General features: G+C 35.3%; 2 protein-coding genes across 5 annotated transcripts in view; both read right to left on the bottom strand.

Moving 5' to 3' along the window:
* Nucleotides 1-5,093: 5,093 nt before the first annotated feature.
* Nucleotides 5,094-15,994, bottom strand: LOC145688539 (uncharacterized). The gene is made up of 2 exons (XM_081762920.1): nt 15,958-15,994; nt 5,094-7,251 (listed from the first exon to the last, which is right to left on the bottom strand). Exon 2 carries the CDS (start codon nt 6,967-6,969, stop codon nt 6,466-6,468), a length of 504 nt encoding a protein of 167 aa, XP_081619046.1. The 5' UTR covers nt 6,970-7,251; nt 15,958-15,994; the 3' UTR covers nt 5,094-6,465.
* LOC145688540 (uncharacterized) overlaps nt 15,989-25,514 on the bottom strand; it is a 573,543-nt gene continuing 564,017 nt past the window's right edge. For 3 of the 4 annotated variants that reach the window (XM_081762921.1, XM_081762925.1, XM_081762924.1), the window contains exon 7: nt 15,989-24,448. In XM_081762921.1, coding sequence (XP_081619047.1) covers nt 19,431-19,925 — 495 coding nt within the window. In that variant the 5' untranslated portion in view covers nt 19,926-24,448 and the 3' untranslated portion in view covers nt 15,989-19,430. The remainder of the gene's footprint in view (nt 24,449-25,514) is intronic. The other variant, XM_081762923.1, reaches the window with a different exon arrangement.

Consider the following 25,514-nt stretch of genomic DNA (forward strand, 5'->3'; position numbering starts at 1 on the left):
CGGCTCTGTATATATATATCCCACTCCCCCTCCCTTTTGTTGTGCTGACAAAGTGAAATTATAAAAGACATCCTAGGCTCGAACCTCATCTATGTTGAAAATTTGATTGAGATCCGTAGGACGGCTCAAAAGGTATAATGTAACAAACATAGTAATTTAATTTATATATATATATATATATATATATATATATATATATATATATATATATATATATATATATATATTCAAAGCATGCATTAGAATTTTTCTTGTCATTATTTTAATGTAATGTGTTATTACTAAAAATATATACATATAGTAATATATAGAACATTCTACATTGAAGAAATCGTCGTGAAGAGGTTTTATTCTGACGACATTTCTTCCCAGGCGACACTACGTCTCGCTTAATTTAGACCAGGCGAGATTCTGTGTCGCGAGATCATTACAACGAGGTTTTGGTCAGGCGAGATTTTGGGTATGGCGATATTTTGGGGCGCGAGGTTTTGGAAGACGAGGTTTTGGCAAGGCGAAGTTTTGGCACGCGACGTTTTGGGCGGCGAGGTTTTGGCCAGGCAATATTTTGTCTCGCGAGGTTTCGGGCGGCGAGGTTTTGCCCAGGCGAGGTTTCGTCCCGGCGAGATTTTGGGCCGCGAGGTTTTGGGAGGCGAGGTTTTGGCCAGGCGAGGTTTTGGTCCGCGAGGTTCTGGCCACGAGGTTTTGTACCCAAACCAGGCACTGCCCTTAGATGTTACATCATGTCGTTGCATTATGCCTGATATCTAATAGTTTTCCTTATATTACATACATATATGTATGCCACCTTTGTCAGCTATATGCTATATACGTCCATTTGTATGAGAGATCCTGACCGCCTATATTGTTTCATACGAAAAGTACGTCAGATGGAACACTTACAAAGAAAGTGTTATAACACATGCGTTTTCAGTTATACGTTTGCTGTGCGTTAAGTCTAAAAACTACAGGATTTACAAATGTAACATACGATTTTACGTACGCCGCTTACATTTTTTCTTAATGTGAAACAGTATAATAGAACTCCATTTGCCAACCGAGCTCCTCTGAATGACATTAACTTTCATGTCAGTTCTGAAAACTTACCCAGACAAATTTATTTCCAGTAATGCATATGCAGCCTTTTCAATATATCTCTGGTTTTTATCTGAACATTTTTCAGAATTAGCAATTTTTGATGACATAGTATCAGAATAAGCAGAGGAAAATATGGCCAAACCTCTGCAGCAGGCAGCGTTACCAAACATTACACGACTATTTGAACTGAAAAATAAACCTGAATAACTTAATTTGGAGGATCAAGTAACAGAGAGAACGATGTCGATACTTGATGTCCTATTGATAAAAAGTCAAAGGGATGTCTCAGTATTTTCTCAAACTCCACAATAGTGGCAAGAGTATCCTTTTTCCAAGAATTTTGAGAATTATCAAAACACATCGCTGTTGTCAATGATTTAAATGAAAGTGGTATAAGTCTCATCCAAATATATAATAAAGCCTTGACAAAAGACGAAGAACAGAATCAGTTTATTCTTCGATTGTTTGAAAATTATCGCAAAGACTTTCACGCTGCACTGCAGAAAGCGTATTTTTGAAAATTGAGAATACAAATAGCGACATTTATTTCTAAAACTTTTGACAACTAAAAGAAAAAAAAATGAAAAATGGAGCGACATGTAAATATCACATCATTGTGAAATTTCGTTAGTTATTTGTATATATTAGAAGGAATAAAACAAGTCTTGTGGACGTCTGACCACTGTTAGTTTTGTTTTTTGAACCACCCTAATAATTATATTCCGTGCTGAGCCTAGGTTGGAGGGTACGCCAAAGTTTGAAGAAGACTGTCAGAAAGAATTGTAGAATTAATGCTGTAAATCTAACTACATGATTAAACTATATCTTGACTCACCAGTTTCAACGACGAGAATTGCACAACCTCAACATTCTCAGTCTGGTTAAAATTTCAAAGCTCCTGGACACAGCCACCAACGCTGTAGCTCAAATGAAATTTTGCTGAAAAAAGTATAAGCCGCTCATGATTAGAGGAAAGTATTAGCTTCATGAGCTATATTTGTCTTTGTTTCCAATTATAAGCCTGGCTTACGTATAGTTGATGTATACTCCGAGCTGCCGACTCCCTACTGCCAAACACGACACTGTTTTATGTTGGATGTGGACCACAATATCACGGTACTCAGTTGCTCCTATTATTATTTTAAGGAATAATCATGCTTAGTGCTTACGTATACATTTCGGTAACCAAGTGCATCTTTATGGTACATATGTTCTCTAAACAAATGACTGTGTTAATACACACAGCCAGATATATTCAGGTGTAGTTTGAGTAGCATCAGGAGGAACTTCAACATCTCCTGGCCCGATCAATTCCATAACTATCACATCTTGGTCAGTTTTAGTGAATTCCTCTTGTGCTTGGGGTCCCGGGTGAACTTTGTGGTGGACAAACACCGTGACCGTGGCTTTGACGCAAAACGAACTTTCTTCTCTCACGTAGCGCTCAATTCCTCTGCAGACAACTCTCCATTCGCACGAATTCGGACGAACAATCCCAGCATGTTGGGATCGTTCGCATTCACATCTTTTCGTCGGTTTTCGCAACTCGCAGGTCAGAACTAGTCGAGGCACTCAGAACTAGTTTATTTACATGTACTGGGAAATACGCATTCGCATTCGGAAGCAATGGAGACGCGGCCTGAGTCTCAATCTCGGTTGCCAACCATACAATAATTTATCGTGATATACTATAATTTAAGCCTTAATACGACATACGATAATGCGGATAATGCGCTTGCGATAATAGTTGAATATATGATAGCCTAATTTTAGAACGCACATTTTTTTGCAATTTTTGAATGTGCAAATAAATTGTAGGTGTGCATTAAATAATTATAAAACACATAAATTGAGGTTTTTTTACAGTCATTCCCGCTAAAATAAATCAATTACGATCTGAGAATCGGCAAATGGCAAGCTTCTATTCTTTAAATTCAACTACATTTGCGGGAAGGCTCAAATATTGTTGTTGCTCATGTCGGATAGAAGGTTATGTTATTCGCGCGCGTGAGTGTGAGCGCTTTTAAATATATAAAAAAAATAGGAGAAAAAGTCGGTGTGTTGAACTGGTTGTGGAAAGTGAAATTATGTACAATGTAATTTATGATTTCCTAATTACTTATGGAACACGTAAAATAGCTACGAAAAGTGATAGAGATCCTGAGGAGTCGTCTACTCCACAAAATAAACTAAAGGTATGGGGTGAGTTGAAACTTAAACATTTAAAACAAAACTTCAGAAAAGAGTGGTTAATTGATACTGTGTTCAAGACTGGTTAGAGCCTGTTATTGTTAATGTGTATAAAAACCAGTGTAAAATTTGCAGAACCGAATTTACTGCTAAGTTGACTGTAGTAAAAATCATACTAAAGGAAAAAGTCATTTAAGTGCAGTGAAACGTGTAGGGTTTGCCCAAAGAAAACTCGACTTTTCATCATACACGTCTACTTCTTACACCACAGATACACAAGGTAAGAGAGCTGAAGCAATGCTATTTTTTGGGACCAAACACATTATCTCTACGAACACGGCAGACAATTTAACAGATTTAATTAAAGTGCGTTCTCTGATTCTAAAATTGCTAACAAGATTCAATTAGGTAGAATTGAACAGGGTTATAAAAATGTCACTAGAAAGATAAATTCATTATGTTTTATTGTTATTATTAGTAGTATTATACTTGTTTCTACTATTACCAAGTTCATAACGAATATACGATAATTTTAAAGAAGAAAGTCGATAATTTTGTTTTAAGAGGTTGGCAACAGTGGTCTCAATATGTCCTTCAATTCTCGCGAACATAATGCGCAATGTGGATGTGCCCAAATTAGTTACTTTGTTGCAACTATTGTTTATCTGTTATTTGTTGCTAGTCTGTAGAGTATTCCTTACATTAATATGTCGTTGTCCTTGATAGTCATTGCCAAGGGCGCCGATTTCCCAGTAACTTTGGGGGGAGGGTATTATAAAAAATGCATGTAACAATAAAAAAAATACATATAAAATATATATTCATAAAAACACATGGGGACCCGCATGAACTTTGGGGGGCCCGGGCCCCCTCGCCCCCAGGATCGGCGGCCTTTGTCTTTGCGCATTCACAAGTAGTATGTGCATTACTGTTAGAAGATATAAAAAAAGCAATAGATAAAATATATTACTTAACGGTTCATATTTTTATTTTACAGTACATATAATAATAATAATAATAATAATAATAATAATAATAATAATAATAATAATAATAATAATAATAATAATAATAATAATAATAATCCAGCATAAACGTTATCAATTGCATCACATTGGCAAGAAGTGACGCATATTTTAACTTCATAAAAATTCGTTTTTCACGATTTTCTCAAAAACTATGCAAGATACTTCATCTTCGTTATGTCATTTTGGTTATCTGGGTGTGTTATATGTAGTCCAGGAGCATATGTCAATATTTCCTAGTCCGTGGGATTTTGAATAAAGGGATGTTGCGGGTTGGTTGAATATCTTCATTAGAAGATACCTAATCATGTGGTACCAGGTGGCAGGCAGAAAACCGTGGCAGGGGATCGGGAGGGGGGAACAAAATGGCCGCCAGTGACAGTTGTCTCTCTGACTTTAAAGTGCTATAACTTCTACAACTTTTATACTAAAACCTTGACTGTTGTGCAAATATGTAAATAGCACATCAAACATTCCATTTTAGAACGATTTGGTGCAAGAGCAACGCCATATTTTAAATATGGAGCCCTTAAATCCCAAAATTCGGTATTATTTATTTCTTTTCTTTATATTCAAACACAAATAACTCGTAAACTGCCACAGATAGGCGAAATCACCTTGAAACAAATGTTGTGGGACCGTGTAAGGGCTTTCCAACGAGGTATATGCCATCTCCGTATCTTTAAAACTAACGGAGCTAGACTAGTTTATGTTACAGTATGTGTATATCTTATAGCTTTTAATATAGGGCTAGTAAAATTAAGCGAAACCTGCATTTGTAAGTTCGTGAGTTTTGTGTGAAGGATCTTTACGGGTTGAGGGAATGCCTTCACTAGAAGGTATCTAATCATGTGGTACCAGGTGGTAAGCCGAAAACTGAGGCAGGGGACCGGGAGGGGGAAACAATATGGCCGCCGGTGAAATTCGTCTCTCTGGTTTTAGAGTGTTTTAGAGTCTTCTACAAATTATACATTACATTTTTCGTGATTGTGCAAAAATGTAAACAATACATTATAAATTTTATTTTAGAACAATTTGGTGCCATAGCGACTCCATATTTTAAATATGGCGTGCTTCAGTATCAAAATTAGATTATTATTATTTATCCATTTCTTTGTATTTAAAGGTAAACAACTTGTAAACCGTCACAGGTAGCCGGAATCGACATGAAATAAACTTGTAGGCCAAATCAGTGGCTTTAAAATGAGAGATGGATGTCGTATCTTTAAAAATAACACAAAATAACTAGTTAATGTAATGGCAGGCGTCAGAATTTGTGGGTTTTAATAGCGAAAGCACAACACAAACATAAACTGTAAAGAAATGCAACATAATTAACCTTGGCTTTACGTACTTATATTTTTAATATGATGCTCTGTGATACAATTAGTTTAGACATATATGCTTGAATTACACAGTTTTGGATGTAAAAGAGTTACACCTACATAAAATATATATTCTTGTGAGATTTTTTTGTAACTAATAAGTATATACTATTGTTTATAATATAGATTGATTTACTTCATTTAAATTAACCTTGGGGTTTGATTTGCTTCATTTATCTATTATTTAGAGAATCCTTTTTCTATCTGACCCAATCGGTACTTTAAAAAAACACTCAGTTCGTTAGTGGGTTTTCACTACTTGGTTTCTCACCTTAGCATTCCTTACACTGTATTTCTAAGGTTTCTCCCCTAAGATGTCACACCTATGATTTCTCACTTGAGCATTCCTTACACAATATTTTAAAGATTTCTACCCTATGATGTAACACTGATGTTTTTACACCTGAGCATTCCTTACATCATATTTTTAAGGTTTCACCCCTATGATGTCACACTTATCGTTTCTCACCTAAGCATTCCTTACACTACACTTTTAAGGTTTCTCTCTTATGATGTCCCACCGATAGTTTTTCACCTGGGCATTCCTTATATACTATTTCTAAGGTTTCTCCCTTACGATGTAACTCGTATGGTTTCTCACTAGTCATCGAGAGTCTCATCACTATCATCTTCTGAATCTTCCCATCGTAAGTCATGGTTTACACACTGATCTTCATCTTATCCACAAATACACAGTTCCGTACATCGCATGGTCCGAGATAGACATTTGCATGCCAAAGAACATTTACTTACTGTGCAACCGCAGCGAATCAACTGCAAGCTAGTCTGCACATCACAGGAACAATATTATTTGCGTCACTGGTTTCTTCTTCCCATCCACAATCTAGTGGGCTTGGCAGATTTGGATGTGATTTTCCTGCACTTTTCCACAATAGTACTTGGAAGTTCACCCGTTTAATGAAAGGTGTAAGAGCCGCTCTGGTTGGAGGAATACCTGAGCCTTGAATGTCCCTTTTCGTGAATAGCCACCATCGTAGTTTCCGAATATCTTGAATTTTAGTGTTCGGCACATAAACATTGCAAATGAACTTCTTAATTAGTATTTCATCATCGTCATTGAACTCACTAGAACCGAGGTTTCCAAGAGATGCAAGCATGTCAACTCCAGCGTTGTAAAATGCTTTCCAAAACATCTTCTTTGACATCCTTGAAAATGCACCAGTAATATTATACCCTGAAATAGCATGGAATCCAAGTAAGGCTTCTACTCTAGAAGATCCAAGAGAGGTACGAATAGTATAAATATCTATCATTCTCTTATTAACTCCAACTCCAGTGACAAACTTCCAATTGGCAGGTAACTGTCTAGACCACCACACACAAAGAACAAGTATGTCAGTATCTTAGGACATTATGTGGATGGTCTGTGCCCTTTGAGAAGCAGCATAAAGACTATGAAGTATTATTTTTGTATCTGCTTCTTCATGAATATTTTTAACTCATTAATGTCCTTCAATTCTGAAGGTTTTGCTTCTGTCCTCCAGCTGGCAACTAAGCGTTTTCCCAACTTACTCGCATGAAAGAGATTTTTTTTTCTTAAGGTTCCTGTGAACTCCCCCTTGTCCGAGCACTTCGCCTTTTCGCCACCAGATGCTCACTTTTTCATTTAGCAATCACTGCTGGTACCTCTACTGGGAAGAACTGAAAGATCGTACCGCTCAGTTTGAATGTGTCCAGGATATCCACACTTGAAGTGGGCGGGGAGAGGAATCCAACAGTCTTTTTTTTTTCGTGCACCTGCAGTCAGTCAGAGTCTATTTATACAAGCCGTGTTGTTCAGCCGCAGGGCAAAACCTCAACCATTGATGAGTAACATAAATCTTTTCTTTTTGCAGGTAGGAATTGAGTTTTGTACGAAAAACGGGAATTAGGTTGCAGAGTACGTCATTCACATCGCGTTGACAAATTATCTTTCGTACGTTTATCACATGAAACTCTTTTCTTTTTTTGATTATTACCAGAATATGAGATAAAAAGAACCTAAATGGTTCTTTGTATACAGAAAACAGACAAACAATACTAATATTTTCTTACATATCAGTATTATATGATTTTTTTTCTGAAGTGTATGATGCATGAAAAATGGACAAAATGAATTTTGACTTTTCTATTTGTCCCTATCCTTCTGAGTAGAGAGAATGATGTGGCGCAACTAAAGGGCCTGCAGGGCCCGCAACATTGAGAGGCCCAGAACAGAAAGAGGTCCATTTCAGTTTCGAAGTTAAACTTTATAATGTTAAGATGTTAAAAATTATGTGATGTTCCAACTATATCTCATTTTTACCTATGAAGACGGTAACACCTGAGCGATTATTTAGTAAATTAAATGCCAACAAAACTTTTACTGACCAGCGAAAACATTATGACCACTCGCTACTTTTTGAACGAAATCATCGGGCTGAGATAAGAGCTACAAGGCATAACACAACCGCGCGCCAAACACGACAAGAATCTCACTCGATTAGTCAGTGTGATGCTTGTGGCTTGAATGGGGAAGGACGACGATATATCAGGGTGACTAAGTGGCTGGGAGCTTCATTTCGGAAACAACGCGACTTGTCGAGTTTTCGCGATCTGCCGTGCTTTTGTATTTCAAAGATGGGAAAAGAACAGTGAAACCAGCATCGAACCAAACAACAAAAAGTGGGACGACCACACCTCATTAAAAATGTCGGATGTCGTAGACTCTCGAATTTGGTATAGCAGAATAGACGAAAACTATAGCACAATATAATAATAATAATAATAATAATAATAATAATAATAATAATAATAATAATAATAATAATAATAATAATAATAATAATGTGCATTTTTTGCATATGAGCAAGTTGTGACTCACTAGATAGAACATAGAAAGTCAAAACTGTTCTCTGTAAATTTTACGTGACTCATGAATGTGGAAAGAGGGGGTCCGTTTAACATTTTTGAGGGGAGGCCCATTCGTCCTTACTTACGCTACTGAGAGAATGTAAGGTAAAATAATAACACCAATATATATATATATATATATATATATATATATATATATATATATATATATATACATAGATAGATAGATAGATAGATGGATAATCCTGGCGCAACAGTCCCTTGTGATCTGAGCCTGCAGCGGGCTTATGTTAGTAGTAAGCACAACCACACCCAACGTCGCCGGCTGTCTAGATTGAAGTCCGCTATCTTTTAGTTTCCCAACTTTTCTCTCGATATTTGGTCAACACAGAAATGTTTGAGTGCCACACCGGGAATTAATCCCTGGACGATGCACACCGTATCACTTTCGCTAATCATTTGGTAAAATTCAGGTTAGGGTGGTACTAAATTAATTTTGGAATATGCCATTTCTCATAAGGCAAAGTTCAAAAATAATGTGACATAATTAAAAAGCTCATTATCAACCACGTATTCTTGCCTCTAATATCTCTAAAAGTTTTCGAGTTATGTGTCAAAAATGGTTGAAACACTTGAAGTTAGTTTAGTAACTTGAAGAAGATAGTGGACTTATACATACATGATTAGAATTGTTCCAATTTTTATTTTTATTCTTCTTTCTCGTAAAGAAATACAAAATCATAATTTCAAACATTTTGGTACATTTTTCATAATTTGAAGCGCGAACAGCCGGTTTCTTTCCTTACGTTTTGAACTTGGGATTTATATTCTCCTTGTCACTTATCGTGAAAGTCATATAATAACATGGGTCACAAAGTTAGAATATCTTATGCGACAGAGGTAATGACAATTTTTGTCATTTCATCTCTCAAGATCTGTTAAATTTGACATTTATTGAATGATATCGGTTTTATAATACGAATAAATTTTTCGCAATAAGGTGCGTATAGTGGTCGTAAGAAATGGCAAAAGCTACCACTGACCTTTATAGTTTGACTCATGCTTTTTCGATCATGGTATTCCTCTTAAATTTTGCAAAGGACAGTACCATTTTAATTATCTTAACCTAATTTCCTAAAGCATCTCATTCGTACGCTAAAAGAAAGATTTCTATTTTTTATGTATAAGAATTCAGGGGATGCAAATTTATTCAAAATTCCTTTACAATTAAAGCCGCCTAAACAGATATTCCTTCGAGATTTCTGTATTTTGAAAACAATTCACGATTTCAGTTCTTTGTATTTACTTGTTTCCATGTTTATTTATATCAATACTGTATGATCAGTTCCCAGAATTATTTTAGTTCCCCGGTAATAGTGATGTGAGGTGGAAAATTTTCCGCGGAAAATTTTCCATTTCGGAAAATTTCCCGGAAAATTTTCCGCTATCTTTTTCCGGAAAATTTTCCGTTCTAATAAAATATCAGTAATGAAGTAACAATTCCTCAGCAATCATAAAATTGTTTGAATTCATGTATAGAAATGTTAAAAAGTGAAAGATCGTTTAAAGAATCTGAAGTTGATTCTTTGTTTAACGATGGTGGCCTTCAACAATGAAACTAACAACAATATGTGGAGTCAACACGTACTATTTCCTAGATATCTCAATCGTAAATGAGTGTGCCAAGTTTGGTTAGTTTGTGGCAGAAAATATGACAGATAAAGTTGACTGTATATTTAATAATGGAGAAATCCAACGATTGTGTATTTAACAATGGTGGTCTTCAACAATGAAACTAACAACAATATGTGGAATCAACACGTACCATTGCCTAGATATTTCAATCTTAAATGGGTGTGCCAAGTTTGGCCAGTTTGTGGTAGAAAGTATGGCAGATAAAGTTGATTGTTCATTTAACAATGGTGGCCTCTAACAATGAAAGTAACAACAATAAGTGAAATCAACACGCACCATTCCATAGATATCTCAATCGTAAATGAGTGTGCCAAGTTTGGTTAGTTTGTGGTAGAAAATATTACAGATAAAGTTACTGTATATTTAATAATGGAGAAAACCAACCATTGTTTATATAACAATGGTGGCCTTCAATAATGAAACTAACAACAATATGTGAAATCGACACATAGCATTCCCTAGATATTTCAACTTTAAATGTGTGTGCAAAGTTTGGTCAGTTTGTGGTAGAACGTATGGCCGTTAAAGTTGATTGTTTATTTAACAATGGCGGCCTCTAACAATGAAACTATCAGCAATATGTGAAATCGACCCATATCGTTCCATAGATATCTTAATCTTAAATGAGTCTCAAATTTTGTTTAGGTTGTTGTAGAAAGTGTGGCAGAAAAACTTGATTGTTTCTTTAACAATGGTGGCCTTCAACAATGAAACTAACAACAATATGTGAAATCGACACATACCAATCCCTAGATATTTCAATCTTAAATGGGTGTGCAAAGTTTGGTCAGTTTCTGTTAAAAAGTGTGGCACATAAAGTTGATTTTTTATTTAACAATGGTGGCCTCTAACAATGAAACTAACAAAAATAAGTAAAATCGACACGTACCGTTTCATAGATATCTCAATGGTAAATGAGTGCGCCAAATTTGATTAGTTTTTGGTAGAAAGAGTGTAAGATAAAGTTGATTGTTTATGTAACAATTTAGAAATCCAAAGATTGTTTATTTAACAATGGTGGCCTTCAACAATGAAAGAACAACAATATGTGAAATCGACACATACCATTCCATAGATATCTCAATCGTTCATAAGTGTGAAAAGTTTGCTTAGTTTGTGGTAGAAATTATGACAGATAAAGTTAATCGTTTATTTAACAATAGAGAAATCCAACGAATGTTTATTTAACAATGGTGATCTTCAACAATGAAACTAACAACAATATGAGAAAACGACACATATCTTTCGCTAGATATTTTTTTTTATCTTAAATGTGTGTGCAAGGTTTGGCCAGTTTCTGGTAGGAAGGATGGCAGATAAAGTTGATTGTTCAATTAACAGTGGCGGCCTCTAACAATGAAAGTAACAACAATAGGTGAAATCGACACGTACCATTCCATTGATATCTCAATCGTAAATGAGTGTGCCAAGCTTGGTTAGTTTGTGATAGAAAGTATGGCAGATAAAGTTGATTGTTTATCTAACAATGGAGAAATCCAACGATTGTTTATTTAACAATGGCGGCCTCGAACAATGAAACTAACAACAATATGTGAAAACGGCAGGTACCATTCCCTAGATATCTCAGTTGTAATCCGATGGGTATGCCAAGTTTGGTCAGTTTGTGGTAGAAACTGTGAAGATAAAGTTGATTGTATATTTAACAATGGTGGCCTTCAACAATGAAACTAACAACACTATGTGGAATCCACACGTACCATTCTCTAGATATTTCAATCGTAAATGAGTGTGCCAAGTTTGGTTAGTTTGTGGCAGAAAATATGACAGATAAAGTTGACTGTATATTTAATAATGGAGAAATCCAACGATTGTGTATTTAACAATGGTGGTCTTCAACAATGAAACTAACAACAATATGTGGAATCAACACGTACCATTGCCTAGATATTTCAATCTTAAATGGGTGTGCCAAGTTTGGCCAGTTTGTGGTAGAAAGTATGGCAGATAAAGTTGATTGTTCATTTAACAATGGTGGCCTCTAACAATGAAAGTAACAACAATAAGTGAAATCAACACGCACCATTCCATAGATATCTCAATCGTAAATGAGTGTGCCAAGTTTGGTTAGTTTGTGGTAGAAAATATTACAGATAAAGTTACTGTATATTTAATAATGGAGAAAACCAACCATTGTTTATATAACAATGGTGGCCTTCAATAATGAAACTAACAACAATATGTGAAATCGACACATAGCATTCCCTAGATATTTCAACTTTAAATGTGTGTGCAAAGTTTGGTCAGTTTGTGGTAGAACGTATGGCCGTTAAAGTTGATTGTTTATTTAACAATGGCGGCCTCTAACAATGAAACTATCAGCAATATGTGAAATCGACCCATATCGTTCCATAGATATCTTAATCTTAAATGAGTCTGCAAATTTTGTTTAGGTTGTTGTAGAAAGTGTGGCAGAAAAACTTGATTGTTTCTTTAACAATGGTGGCCTTCGACAATGAAACTAACAACAATATGTGAAATCGACACATACCAATCCCTAGATATTTCAATCTTAAATGGGTGTGCAAAGTTTGGTCAGTTTCTGTTAAAAAGTGTGGCACATAAAGTTGATTTTTTATTTAACAATGGTGGCCTCTAACAATGAAACTAACAAAAATAAGTAAAATCGACACGTACCGTTTCATAGATATCTCAATGGTAAATGAGTGCGCCAAATTTGATTAGTTTTTGGTAGAAAGAGTGTAAGATAAAGTTGATTGTTTATGTAACAATTTAGAAATCCAAAGATTGTTTATTTAACAATGGTGGCCTTCAACAATGAAAGAACAACAATATGTGAAATCGACACATACCATTCCATAGATATCTCAATCGTTCATAAGTGTGAAAAGTTTGCTTAGTTTGTGGTAGAAATTATGACAGATAAAGTTAATCGTTTATTTAACAATAGAGAAATCCAACGAATGTTTATTTAACAATGGTGATCTTCAACAATGAAACTATCAACAATATGAGAAAACGACACATATCTTTCGCTAGATATTTTTTTTTATCTTAAATGTGTGTGCAAGGTTTGGCCAGTTTCTGGTAGGAAGGATGGCAGATAAAGTTGATTGTTCATTTAACAGTGGCGGCCTCTAACAATGAAAGTAACAACAATAGGTGAAATCGACACGTACCATTCCATTGATATCTCAATCGTAAATGAGTGTGCCAAGCTTGGTTAGTTTGTGATAGAAAGTATGGCAGATAAAGTTGATTGTTTATCTAACAATGGAGAAATCCAACGATTGTTTATTTAACAATGGCGGCCTCGAACAATGAAACTAACAACAATATGTGAAAACGGCAGGTACCATTCCCTAGATATCTCAGTTGTAATCCGATGGGTATGCCAAGTTTGGTCAGTTTGTGGTAGAAACTGTGAAGATAAAGTTGATTGTATATTTAACAATGGTGGCCTTCAACAATGAAACTAACAACACTATGTGGAATCCACACGTACCATTCTCTAGATATCTCAATCTTAAATGGGTGTGCAAAGTTTCTTCACTTTTGGTAGAAAGTACGGCAGATAAAGTTGATTCTTTGTTTAACGATGGTGGCCTTCAACAATGAAACTAACAACAATATGTGGAGTCAACACGTACTATTTCCTAGATATTTCAATCGTAAATGAGTGTGCCAAGTTTGGTTAGTTTGTGGCAGAAAATATGACAGATAAAGTTGACTGTATATTTAATAATGGAGAAATCCAACGATTGTGTATTTAACAATGGTGGTCTTCAACAATGAAACTAACAACAATATGTGGAATCAACACGTACCATTGCCTAGATATTTCAATCTTAAATGGGTGTGCCAAGTTTGGCCAGTTTGTGGTAGAAAGTATGGCTGATAAAGTTGATTGTTCATTTAACAATGGTGGCCTCTAACAATGAAAGTAACAACAATAAGTGAAATCAACACGCACCATTCCATAGATATCTCAATCGTAAATGAGTGTGCCAAGTTTGGTTAGTTTGTGGTAGAAAATATTACAGATAAAGTTACTGTATATTTAATAATGGAGAAATCCAACCATTGTTTATATAACAATGGTGGCCTTCAATAATGAAACTAACAACAATATGTGAAATCGACACATAGCATTCCCTAGATATTTCAACTTTAAATGGGTGTGCAAAGTTTGGTCAGTTTGTGGTAGAACGTATGACCGTTAAAGTTGATTGTTTATTTAAGAATGGTGGCCTCTAACAATGAAACTATCAGCAATATGTGAAATCGACCTATATCGTTCCATAGATATCTTAATCTTAAATGAGTCTGCAAATTTTATTTAGGTTGTTGTAGAAAGTGTGGCAGAAAAACTTAATTGTTTCTTTAACAATGGTGGCCTTCAACAATGAAACTAACAACAATATGTGAAATCGACACATACCATTCCCTAGATATTTCAATCTTAAATGGGTGTGCAAAGTTTGGTCAGTTTCTGTTAAAAAGTGTGGCACATAAAGTTGATTTTTTATTTAACAATGGTGGCCTCTAACAATGAAACTAACAAAAATAAGTAAAATCGACACGTACCGTTTCATAGATATCTCAATGGTAATGAGTGCGCCAAATTTGATTAGTTTTTGGTAGAAAGAGTGTAAGATAAAGTTGATTGTTTATGTAACAATTTAGAAATCCAAAGATTGTTTATTTAACAATGGTGGCCTTCAACAATGAAAAAACAACAATATGTGAAATCGACACATACCATTCCATAGATATCTCAATCGTTCATAAGTGTGAAAAGTTTGCTTAGTTTGTGGTAGAAATTATGACAGATAAAGTTAATCGTTTATTTAACAATAGAGAAATCCAACGAATGTTTATTTAACAATGGTGATCTTCAACAATGAAACTAACAACAATATGAGAAAACGACACATATCTTTCGCTAGATATTTTTTTTATCTTAAATGTATGTGCAAGGTTTGGCCAGTTTCTGGTAGGAAGGATGGCAGATAAAGTTGATTGTTCATTTAACAATGGCGGCCTCTAACAATGAAAGTAACAACAATAGGTGAAATCGACACGTATCATTCCATTGATATCTCAATCGTAAATGAGTGTGCCAAGCTTGGTTAGTTTGTGATAGAAAGTATGGCAGATAAAGTTGATTGTTTATCTAACAATGGAGAAATCCAACGATTGTTTATTTAACAATGGCGGCCTCGAACAATGAAACTAACAACAATATGTGAAATCGACTGGTACCATTCAGTAGATATCTCAGTTGTAATCCGATGGGTATGCCAAGTTTGGTCAGTTTGTGGTAGAAAGTGTGGCAGATAAAGTTGATTGTTTATTTAACAATGGTGGCCTCTAACAATGAAACTAACAACAATATGTGGAATCCACACGTACCATTCCCTAGATATTTCAATCTTAAATGGGTGTGCAAAGTTTGGTCAGTTTCTGGTAGAAAGTACGGCAGATAAAGTTGATTGTTTACTTAACAATGGTGGCCTCTAACAATGAAACTAATAACAATATCTGAAATCGACACGTACCATTCCCTAGATTTTGTAACGTCCATTAACCAGATTATATCCGTTTTTGCTTAATTTTTGAACTGTTTATTTTATATTTGATTGTTTTAATTTTATTAGTTGTATATGTTAACATTGGTGACGGTGGCGCCATCTATCGTTTTAGACACAAACTGTTTGGACGTTCTGAATAACCTTAAAGATAAACAGTAAATGCATCTTTGGTTTTTGGATGAGATAAAAGAGTTTTCATATTTTTTTTTTATATATTGGCAGAGTCAGATATCTTGTATTCGATTGTTGGGCTGTCTCTTGCTCTTTTCTTCCACATTGACATCTTTAATGACTTTTTTTCCATACGTATCAAAAACAAGGTGAGTTTCGTCGTATTTCAACATTGTTGACTCTATTCTTTTGCAGAATTCTGTAGACAAATCGAGACATGTGTTAACATGCGCTGGCTTTTTCAACGCTTGGAGTTCCGCCATGCCATCAAGAACAGCAACAGAGTTCTTCTCTTTATTGTATTCTTGCAGTTCTACTCTTTCGTCATCTTCCACTGCTGACTTTTTCTCTCTCCAACTTTCTGAACTGATATTCCCATCGTCCTGAAGCAGCAAATCTTCTACAGGTTCCCCATTCCCTTCTGTAGCTTTGCCTACATTCTCTAGAATTTTCATAGGAACATTTTTATTTTGGGGCAGAATCATGGATCCATCCAGTGAAATAATTAAAATGGAACTGGTGAAAATTCGTACGTACTAAGAGCAGCCTCTAGATCAATGTCTGTTCGGGATCTTGAAGCAATAACCATTCTTGTCAACAAGGAACGATCAGCTTGAACGCAACCTTGTCTTCACTGTTTTCCGTGCAGACTTACAAAGCTTTAAATTCGCTTTTCTTACGCTTTCCCAAAGATTTGTTCGTTGATGCTGGATGCGATCCTCTTTGAAATTATTGAATAATTCAAGTCCTTTTTCAGTCATTGCACAACAATCATTCTCAATAGTTTTATTGAAAACTGCCTTCGTATGAATATTTATGAGTTCATTGCCATCGTACGTCACTGGATTAGTGGAATTAGACACTGCTGTATAGTCTTGTCCCAGATCATTCTGTTGTCTTTTCGATCTGGAAACTGAAAGCTGATGATGGTCTTTTTTATGGTAACTTTTCATCCCCAAGATAGTTTTAGCTTCATCAGATACTCTAGCAAGTTCAGGAGCAATCAAGAAAAATCTTGTTAGTGCGTTTTTCTTCTGAGTTCTATTTTTGATGCCTCCCAAAACTTTCATACTCTTGTTTTCGTGTTCAAATGCTTCGTCGGATCCCAAAGCACAAAAATGGTATGGCTGATTTATTAACTACCCGATTTCCTTTTAGGAACTCAGCCCATACATCTGGATGCATCAGTTTTACCTGGTTCATTTCAGCCAAGTACCAAGATATCATGCTTGAATAGTTGGTCAGGTCAAGAGCGAAGAAATACTTCACAAATTTTTCTATTGCCTTAAGATGAAGCAGCCAATGACCAGTTCTTACAGATCGTATGAAGAGAATCATAAGATTCACCATTTCTATGTACTGCCACATAACCTTGCATGTCGGACTTTCATGCGACTTAGCAGCTGCAAACTCTCTCATCATGGAAAGAATATGAAGACGAGCCAATGCTTGTGCCGCATTTTCGTGACTTTTCTTCACTATTCGTTATTCGAAAGCCGCAAACCTAATATGATGTTATTAATCTCCTGTTCAATCTCTGCTTTACTTTCCACATGCATTTCGAAAAACATATCAGAGAAAAATTTGAAAAGAACCGTCCTCAATGTTATGTGAGCATCCACAGCCCTCCTCACATATTTGCCAGCAATAATTTTAGAAAGTACGTTCTCATCGTAAAGTTCATTCAAAAATGTCTCAAGTCCAATTCCATTCACAAAAGAACCGATACTTCGTAGCATAGCCATTAGTATATGAAGCTCGCCGGGTCGTAAGATCCATTTCTTCGATTCTTCTTTCTTCGCCATTGATAGTTCCAAAGTATGTCTGTACAAACCAACATCAAGTGTAACACTTGTCTTTGAATTTGGACCCATAACTGACGTTGAAACATCTTCAAGTCTTTTCATAAACGTAAGCTGAGTTCAAGCATTAGTAGGACTGCTATCAATCAAAGGTAGTCGACAAAATCTTTTTTAGGGCATGGTCTTGTTAAGAATAGAATTGTAAGCCGACCATATCGACACCACAGGAGATTCAGAGTTTGTTGTAGTTCTTCCAGAAGATTTCTTGTACTGTTCTTCTGAATCTTCAAAATCATCATCAGCGTGCGATCGGAGAAATTGCAAACTTGCCATCATCCAGACTATGTCATTTCGATCGTATCTTTGAAATAGCTAAGAACTTTCTTCTGGGGATTTTGCTAAACTTACCAGAGAGGGATTTGACGGTCTTAATGATCATGAGATGACGCAAGGTAGCATTTTAGACATTGATTCGGGTATCTTCTCGAGTGATCTAGTCGTAGGTTTTCCTGACAAACTGATTTGAGAAGATACATCTTCCTCCTCTTTCTCTTGATAAATAACCATAACAGTACCATGTAGAGTTCCTTTACCATATGGCAAGTATTATTAGAAGTCAATATTATCTGCCGCGCAATACACAAACCTTCCTGGATCAAGTTCTGATGGTATATAATGTCCACCTGAGGAATCCATACTCTTGATAATTTAATTTGCTATTTGAGTCTCGATACGAAGAATTTTGTTATATTCGATAGACACACCTGCCTGATGTAAAAACTGTACAATAAATTTACTTCGTGTTGCTGAGTGCATAGTGAGCCCAACTGCACTTGTAATGGTAGATTATGAGTGTGGCGCACAGTGCCTTTAGAGCTTTCTTTTGTATATGCTGCTTGACGAGGAGACAATATTTCATACATGAACGTCTGTGATAGTCTGACATCTTTCATTGATTGCAAAATCTGCGTTTTCACATCCGATTTTATTCTCTCCTTTGCAACACCATTTGAAAAAATGAAAGATCTCCTCTGGAATATACTTCTTTACATCACTTTCACCCACAGTCCCAGTAAACGACCACTTTTCACTTTGGAAAGCATATTTTCTCAAAACGTCTGCTGCTTTAAAATGAACCTTCATATTTCTTCCAACATCATCAGAATCCTGCTTAGCGTTGGCTAGAGCAATATCGTTTGTAATATGTAAAGAAATTGTTTGAGGCTCGTTCTTCCTCTTCGGATGGGAAAAAACAACACCAACATTTTCCAGTTCTTCCTCTATCAAGGCTTTCAACTGTTTTCTAGTCAGAAGTTTATTGTCACTCAAATTATTGCTTTTAGCAATGGGATTATAAAGTTTCTCTACCTCACCCATTGACGTAACACGACCTTCATGAAGGAATTTGCTTAGTGAATAAATACATTCTGTTTTGGTAGCCTCTTCACTCACAGAGCTAAGACCAGAATCCCTCTTGCCTTTGCTTTTCCGCAACACGTTAACAACATGATTATTCCAGCAAGACTTGTGATAGGATATATCCTGTGTATGAGCATCTCCAGGATCAATGCAGTTACTTAATCGTATTTTGAACACTTCATTCTTTGACAAACTTACTGCTTCTTTCAAACGACTACCGGATCAATCGTAGGCGATGACATACAGCGTGTTTCTTCGTTTGACTTCTTCCTCACAGAAGAAGCATTTTGTTTTCTCATAAGCTGGTGTTTGTGATCTTGTAATATATGAGTTTGAAGCCTCCGAGTCTTCATGATGTTTAATGGGGATTTCCTGTTGCTCTTTTTCAAACGATCTTCTAGTTCTTTCCATTATCTTCTTGTGTGTGCAGTTCTTATAGCAATCAGCTTGCCATGATGCATTTTCATTTCTTAGATCTTCACTTGTTACTTCACCCAAACGTCTATTCAGTTCAATGTATTCTTTGTCCATCCATTCTGCTCTCAATTTTATACATTGTAGTGCTTTTTCATAATTGGAGGGTTTCACAAGTGGTTTCTTTGTTTCCTCTTGACAAATAATACACATGGAATAGTTTGTACTTAATTTTATTTTCTTCGCCGAAGGAGGTAGCTGCACTTGCAGATGACTTTTGATATTTTTCTCATGCTCTTCCATTTTCCTATTTCATTCTACTATGCCTGCAACAAAGAAAAAAGAAACTTTCAACGCCAAAGAAGTAATAATGAAAATAAAAACTATTATAAAGCTTCACATACACAGAGAGAGAGAGACAGCGGCGGCCATATTTCCCACCCTCCCGGTTCCCTGCCACGGTTTTCGGTTTGCCACCTGGTACCACATGATTAGATACCTACTAGTGAAGGCATTCTCTCAACCCGTAAAGATCCTTCACACAAAACTCTCGAACTTACAAATGCAGGTTTCGCTTAATTTTACTAGCCCTATATTAAAAGCTATAAGGTATACACATACTGTAACATAAACTAGTCTAGCTCCGTTAGTTTTAAAGATACGGAAATGGCATATACGTCGTTGGAAAGCCCTTACACAGACCCACAACATTTGTTTGAGGGTGATTTTCCCTATCTGTGGTAGTTTACGAGTTATTTTTGTTCGAATATAAAGAAAAGAAATAAATAATACCGAATTTTGAGATTTAAGGGCGCCATGTTTAAAATATGGCGTTGCTATTCCACCAAATTGTTCTAAAATGGATTGTTTGATGTGTTATTTACATTATTGCACAACTTTCAAGGTTTTAATATAAAAGTTGTAGAAATTATAGCACTTTAAAGCCAGAGAGACAACTGTCACTGGCGGCCATTTTGTTCCCCCCTCCCGATCCCCTGCCTCGGTTTTTGGCTTGCCACCTGATGCCAAATGATTAGGTACCTCCTAATGAAGATATACAACCTTTCCGCAACATCCCTTCATTCAAAATCCCACGGACTTACAAATGCGTCTGGACTAATGTCTAATTTCTGGACAATATCCCAGTAAAACAAGAATTAAATATTAGGAGTGCATCATACTTTTGGGCTACATCTCATTAACCATAGAAAGATTGAGTACTGTATACTTTAGGATGTAAGTTTCAGCTTGCTTGTATCATGCATTTTTAGAATTACAAAAATAAAATTTGTTCCTTTGCATTAGAAGAACATTCTTAGGATTACTAAAAAGAAGGGATTGCAAAAAAGGAAAACATTTTTTTTTCGAAATTGGAATTTTCTAAATTCCAGATTTTTCCGAATTCTGGAATTTTTCCGATATTGGATTTTTTTCCAAAATCCGGAATTAGCCACCCCTAATATATATAATTTTACTTTTCATTATTTCTTATTAGTTGCGAGGATAAAAATATAAATATGAATGAAAATATTAGCAGAAATTGGATAAAATTGAAAATAATAATAAAAAAGCGTCATTTCACAACGCCAAAGAAAAACACTTATTTTTACAAAATACTTTTTACTAATTAAATACGAAATAAGGGCAATACACATACATTGTTTAAAAATAATGCATTTTCGTACTACTTCAAGAAGAAATTTAACAACTATGCATTAAGGAGATAAATTCATTATACAGTTTCGTAAGTCATGTGTTCAGTTTCATGATATTTTGGATTTGAAACTAATTTCGATATTTTTGAGAGTTTCTCTTTTCGAAACAGATAATACTTTCACTGAAAGAGAAAGAAATAAAACACACTGAAACTAATTATGCCTTTGTAATGAAGAGTGATTCCGTACAACTTATTTCTTTCCTTCTTTTCTTTTAATTATATAATATTTTAATATACATTTGGAATTTTCTTTTTAAGCACATTACAGAACTTAAATAGTATAATTTTATTTTTTTTCGCTCAGTTTAGTATTTTTGTTTGTTTCGTTTCACGAAAATTAAAATGAAAGGCAATACTTTATACGCGGAACGCATTGATACGAGTCAGATAAAAGCAGTAAGTTAATGGAAGTTTATTCGTCCTCATAACTTGAGGAGAAGAAAGAGAGCATAATAAAATAATATTAACAAGAAATAATAGGATTAAAGAAAGTCGCATAGTAACTCCGGCCTTAAGTATACATTGGTACAACATCGTAAGCGATTCTAAGTGACCGTGGATTTTTTTCTCCCTCTAACAAAATATTATTCACACTTTTCTCCAGAATTGCAAAGCATTTCTCGTAAAGAAAACATACAAAAGTTCATATAATGTATAAATTTTACCTTCTTTCTTTTCATTTATTTACGATTTCGAAGTACATTCAGAGTATGACTACATACAATACGATACGATGGAGTTTTTTTTTTTTTTTTTTTTTGGCAATGAGATACGAGAAGAGATATAGCTTCTCCAATAGAAACAAATACAATATCCAAGCAAGACTGTCTGAAGTCCTGTTTTGTAGACGATACAACTGCAGAGTGCACCATAGGCTAAATTGTATACAACTAGATTGATTGATGAATTAAACCTTCCGTAACACATCTTAATTAATTATTAAATAGTTTCATACTAGTCAAATCAATTTATTTGTGATTGGATAGTAATTCTGGACATCACTGTCAAATAAATAAATAAACAAAAAAAATAAATAACTAGGATAAACACTTAAATTTATATATTATTTTGTGTAATAATGTGAGCTTGTGTTAAATAAATTTGAGTCCGTGGTAGAGACCTGCACGGGCCGAATTTTTCGGCCCGAGCCCAATCCAGCCCGAATGTACCTAGGCCCGGCCCAGCCCGGGCCCGAAAAGTTTTGGAGATTTTCGGCCCGAGCCCGGCCCGGCCGGGCCCGATAAGTTATTTTTTTTTTAAATTCTTGGTCCAAGACCGGCCCGGGCCCGATAAATTTTACAAGTTTTTGGCCCGACCTCGGCCCGATAAATTTTTAAAACAATTAGCTCCAGTCCCAATCTTTCTCAAAATTTAGTATTAAATTTACCTAACCCTCAGAAACATTTTCTAAACTGGTTGACAACCTGACGCTTGCCTCCCGAATGGTACCATTGCCTCCTAGTACTTTGCCTGTCATCGAGAGATCAAAAACTCCATTTCCTGTAACAAAAATCCAACTTAATTGATTTTAGCATAAAGTGACGATGGCAATGTTGTTTAGCGACAAGCAAAACTTTCCCACCCCTTCTTGTCACATTTTGGGTTCAGTGGAGATCAAGGTCAGAGCTCAATTTACTGCACAATGCCTGCAATCCTCTATAGTGAAAGTGGAGCCGCTAGAGAACACAAACTGTAAATAGCTATTGCATTCTTTGTAACATTTTTCACGGGCACACTTCTTCAACGTTTGGCTTTATTCCAATTATCGTTTAACGAAAGTCAATAATTATTAAAGAATTGCAACTAATCGGCCCCAGCCCGGCCAGATCTGAAGACAAATCAGTGCCGGCCGGCCCAAGCCCGGCCCGGCCCAAAGAAATAACAGAGTCCAAGCCCAGCCAGTGCAGGTCTCTAGTCCGTGGGGATTCCCTGGTTCAACACTTTATTTTCGCTATACCTACTCCATCATCCATTACTTTTATACTCTCATGCATCCATTTTATTTCGTCGCAAAATGTAATTGTGAAATATTAATATAATTGTTATGTTCAGCTATACGCTGTATAATTCATTAAATTGTTTTCTAAATGTTTTCCTTACATATTTTAAACAATTCTTAAATTTCTAGTTATATTTCCATGTTTCAATAATTCCATTGTGATCTCTTGCAACAAAGAAAAGCGACACACAATTCAACAAAATACTTAATGTGTACATAAAAGTAACACAAATATATAATGAAAACATTTTAAACTACGATATGAGGTTTCTACATTTATCATAAGGATTTTCCGAAATTATTTAGAGATTCTGTAATCAATGGTCCATTTATGCCACTAGAATTACCCCCAAAAATTTTATATACATATATCCATCAGGTCTCGCTTCCATTTTGTCAAACTAAACACAACAACACACTGAACATTTTTATGTGATAAAACAATTTATAAAATCTTAAAAACGTAACAGTCTCAACACACTGTCTGATGACACAGCTTGATAGATAGATAGTTAGATAGATAGATAGATAGATAAATAGATAGATAGATAGAGATAGATAGATAGATAGATAGATAGATAGATAGATAGATAGATAGATAGATAGATAGATAGATAGATAGATAGATAGATAGATAGATAGATAGATAGATATAGATAGAGAGAGAGAGTTACACAAGCAACATTAAAATATTTACTCAGTCACAAACACATAAATGCATACAATGCGTACAATCGTAATATACTTCTAATATGTGATCACATGTTTTAGAAGAACATAACGCACAATATTTTCCTCTTCAATACATTTCGCTTAAATAACGAACTAAGATAGTAGTTATTCTTGTTGGCTTTCCCTGTCAGTACAGCGTCGACATGAATGGCAAATCTTTCCCCGTGGGTACTTCGTCACTCGCTGGTACTCTTACAGTTGGTCACTTTTTTCTTCTCCCAAGATCCACGATGTTTCCTTGTTCCTTTCTGGTTATGATTGTCGCTCGAAAGCCTTCTTAATACACGGCTTTCTGAGCAACAATCAAAAGCATAAAGAACAAGCTCTATATTTGTTTGTCGTAATCAACTGCTACTCTCCAAAAATAATGACTAGCTCCTAAAAGTAAATAAAGTTGTATGTTTTATAAAGTTATAAATTGTGTTAATTGTTTAGAAAGTAATATAATCAAACAAGGTCAAACAGATATGCACTTTCCCTCTGTTACATGCATTAATCACTATAGATAATTTGTATGGTTTCCATTTTTCAGTTTTCCTATTTATAATTTCGATCATATAGTACCAAATACGTATACTTGAACATTATATTTATAATGCCTGTATAAAAAAGCACCAAATATGCAACTAAATCACTACAAAATTCTTAGTATACGTCTTATGCAGTGGACAAACTGTATAAACATTTTGTAGAATGACAATTGGGATTTTTCTACTATTCAAGTGAAATAAACTTATATTTTTAGTATTATTACTAAAGTAAAATAAGTTTCTACTGATGATTTTTGATATAAGCGTTTATGCAAGACAAATAATACACTGCATTTCTATATAGTAACTAAGGACGCTGACTCATTTATCATATCGGTTTACAAAGTTTTTAAACCTCCTTTGGAAAAAAATGCGTGCCCTGCATACGGGAAATACTCCATCATGGCTCTCTTCACTCCGTCATTTGTTTCAATGTATCTCGCTGAGCCTTCTTCAACCTCGAAAACAGAAGGACGTCGTTGAGTAGGAAGTCGGGACTGTAAGGACTATCACGCCCCGCTTAAACTAACGGCACCATTGCTTCTACATTATAAAGACAATACATCTCCATCAGCCGGGAATGGATTTTAGCACACATCTGACGGACCCTCCGCACCACGCAACCACTCGCCCTTCCTCTTTTGATCATAAGTTCAAAACATATCTCCACACTTGTTAGGCACAGAATGAGCCGCTCACCCGAAACTTTTGCTAGCACTAGTACCATCTGCAGGATCTTGGTCACAACATACGGATGGCTCTCACATTAAACCAATCTCTGGTTACTCAGATTGCTGTAAGACTTCTCAGGAAAAGAAGGAAAGAGAGAAAATTTGTTTTTTGAGTTGTTCTCACAGTTAAATAATATCTTGGAGTGTTCTAGCTCATTTACCTAACATTTATAGAAGGACCAA

This window comes from Thermobia domestica, chromosome 6 (genome assembly GCF_964235325.1).
Source record: "Thermobia domestica chromosome 6, izTheDome1.hap1.1, whole genome shotgun sequence".
NCBI lineage: Eukaryota > Metazoa > Arthropoda > Insecta > Zygentoma > Lepismatidae > Thermobia > Thermobia domestica.

Excerpts from the sequence above, each read along its gene's own strand:
- LOC145688539 (XM_081762920.1), bottom strand. The coding sequence starts at position 6,969 with ATGATAGATATTTATACTATTCGTACCTCTCTTGGATCTTCTAGAGTA.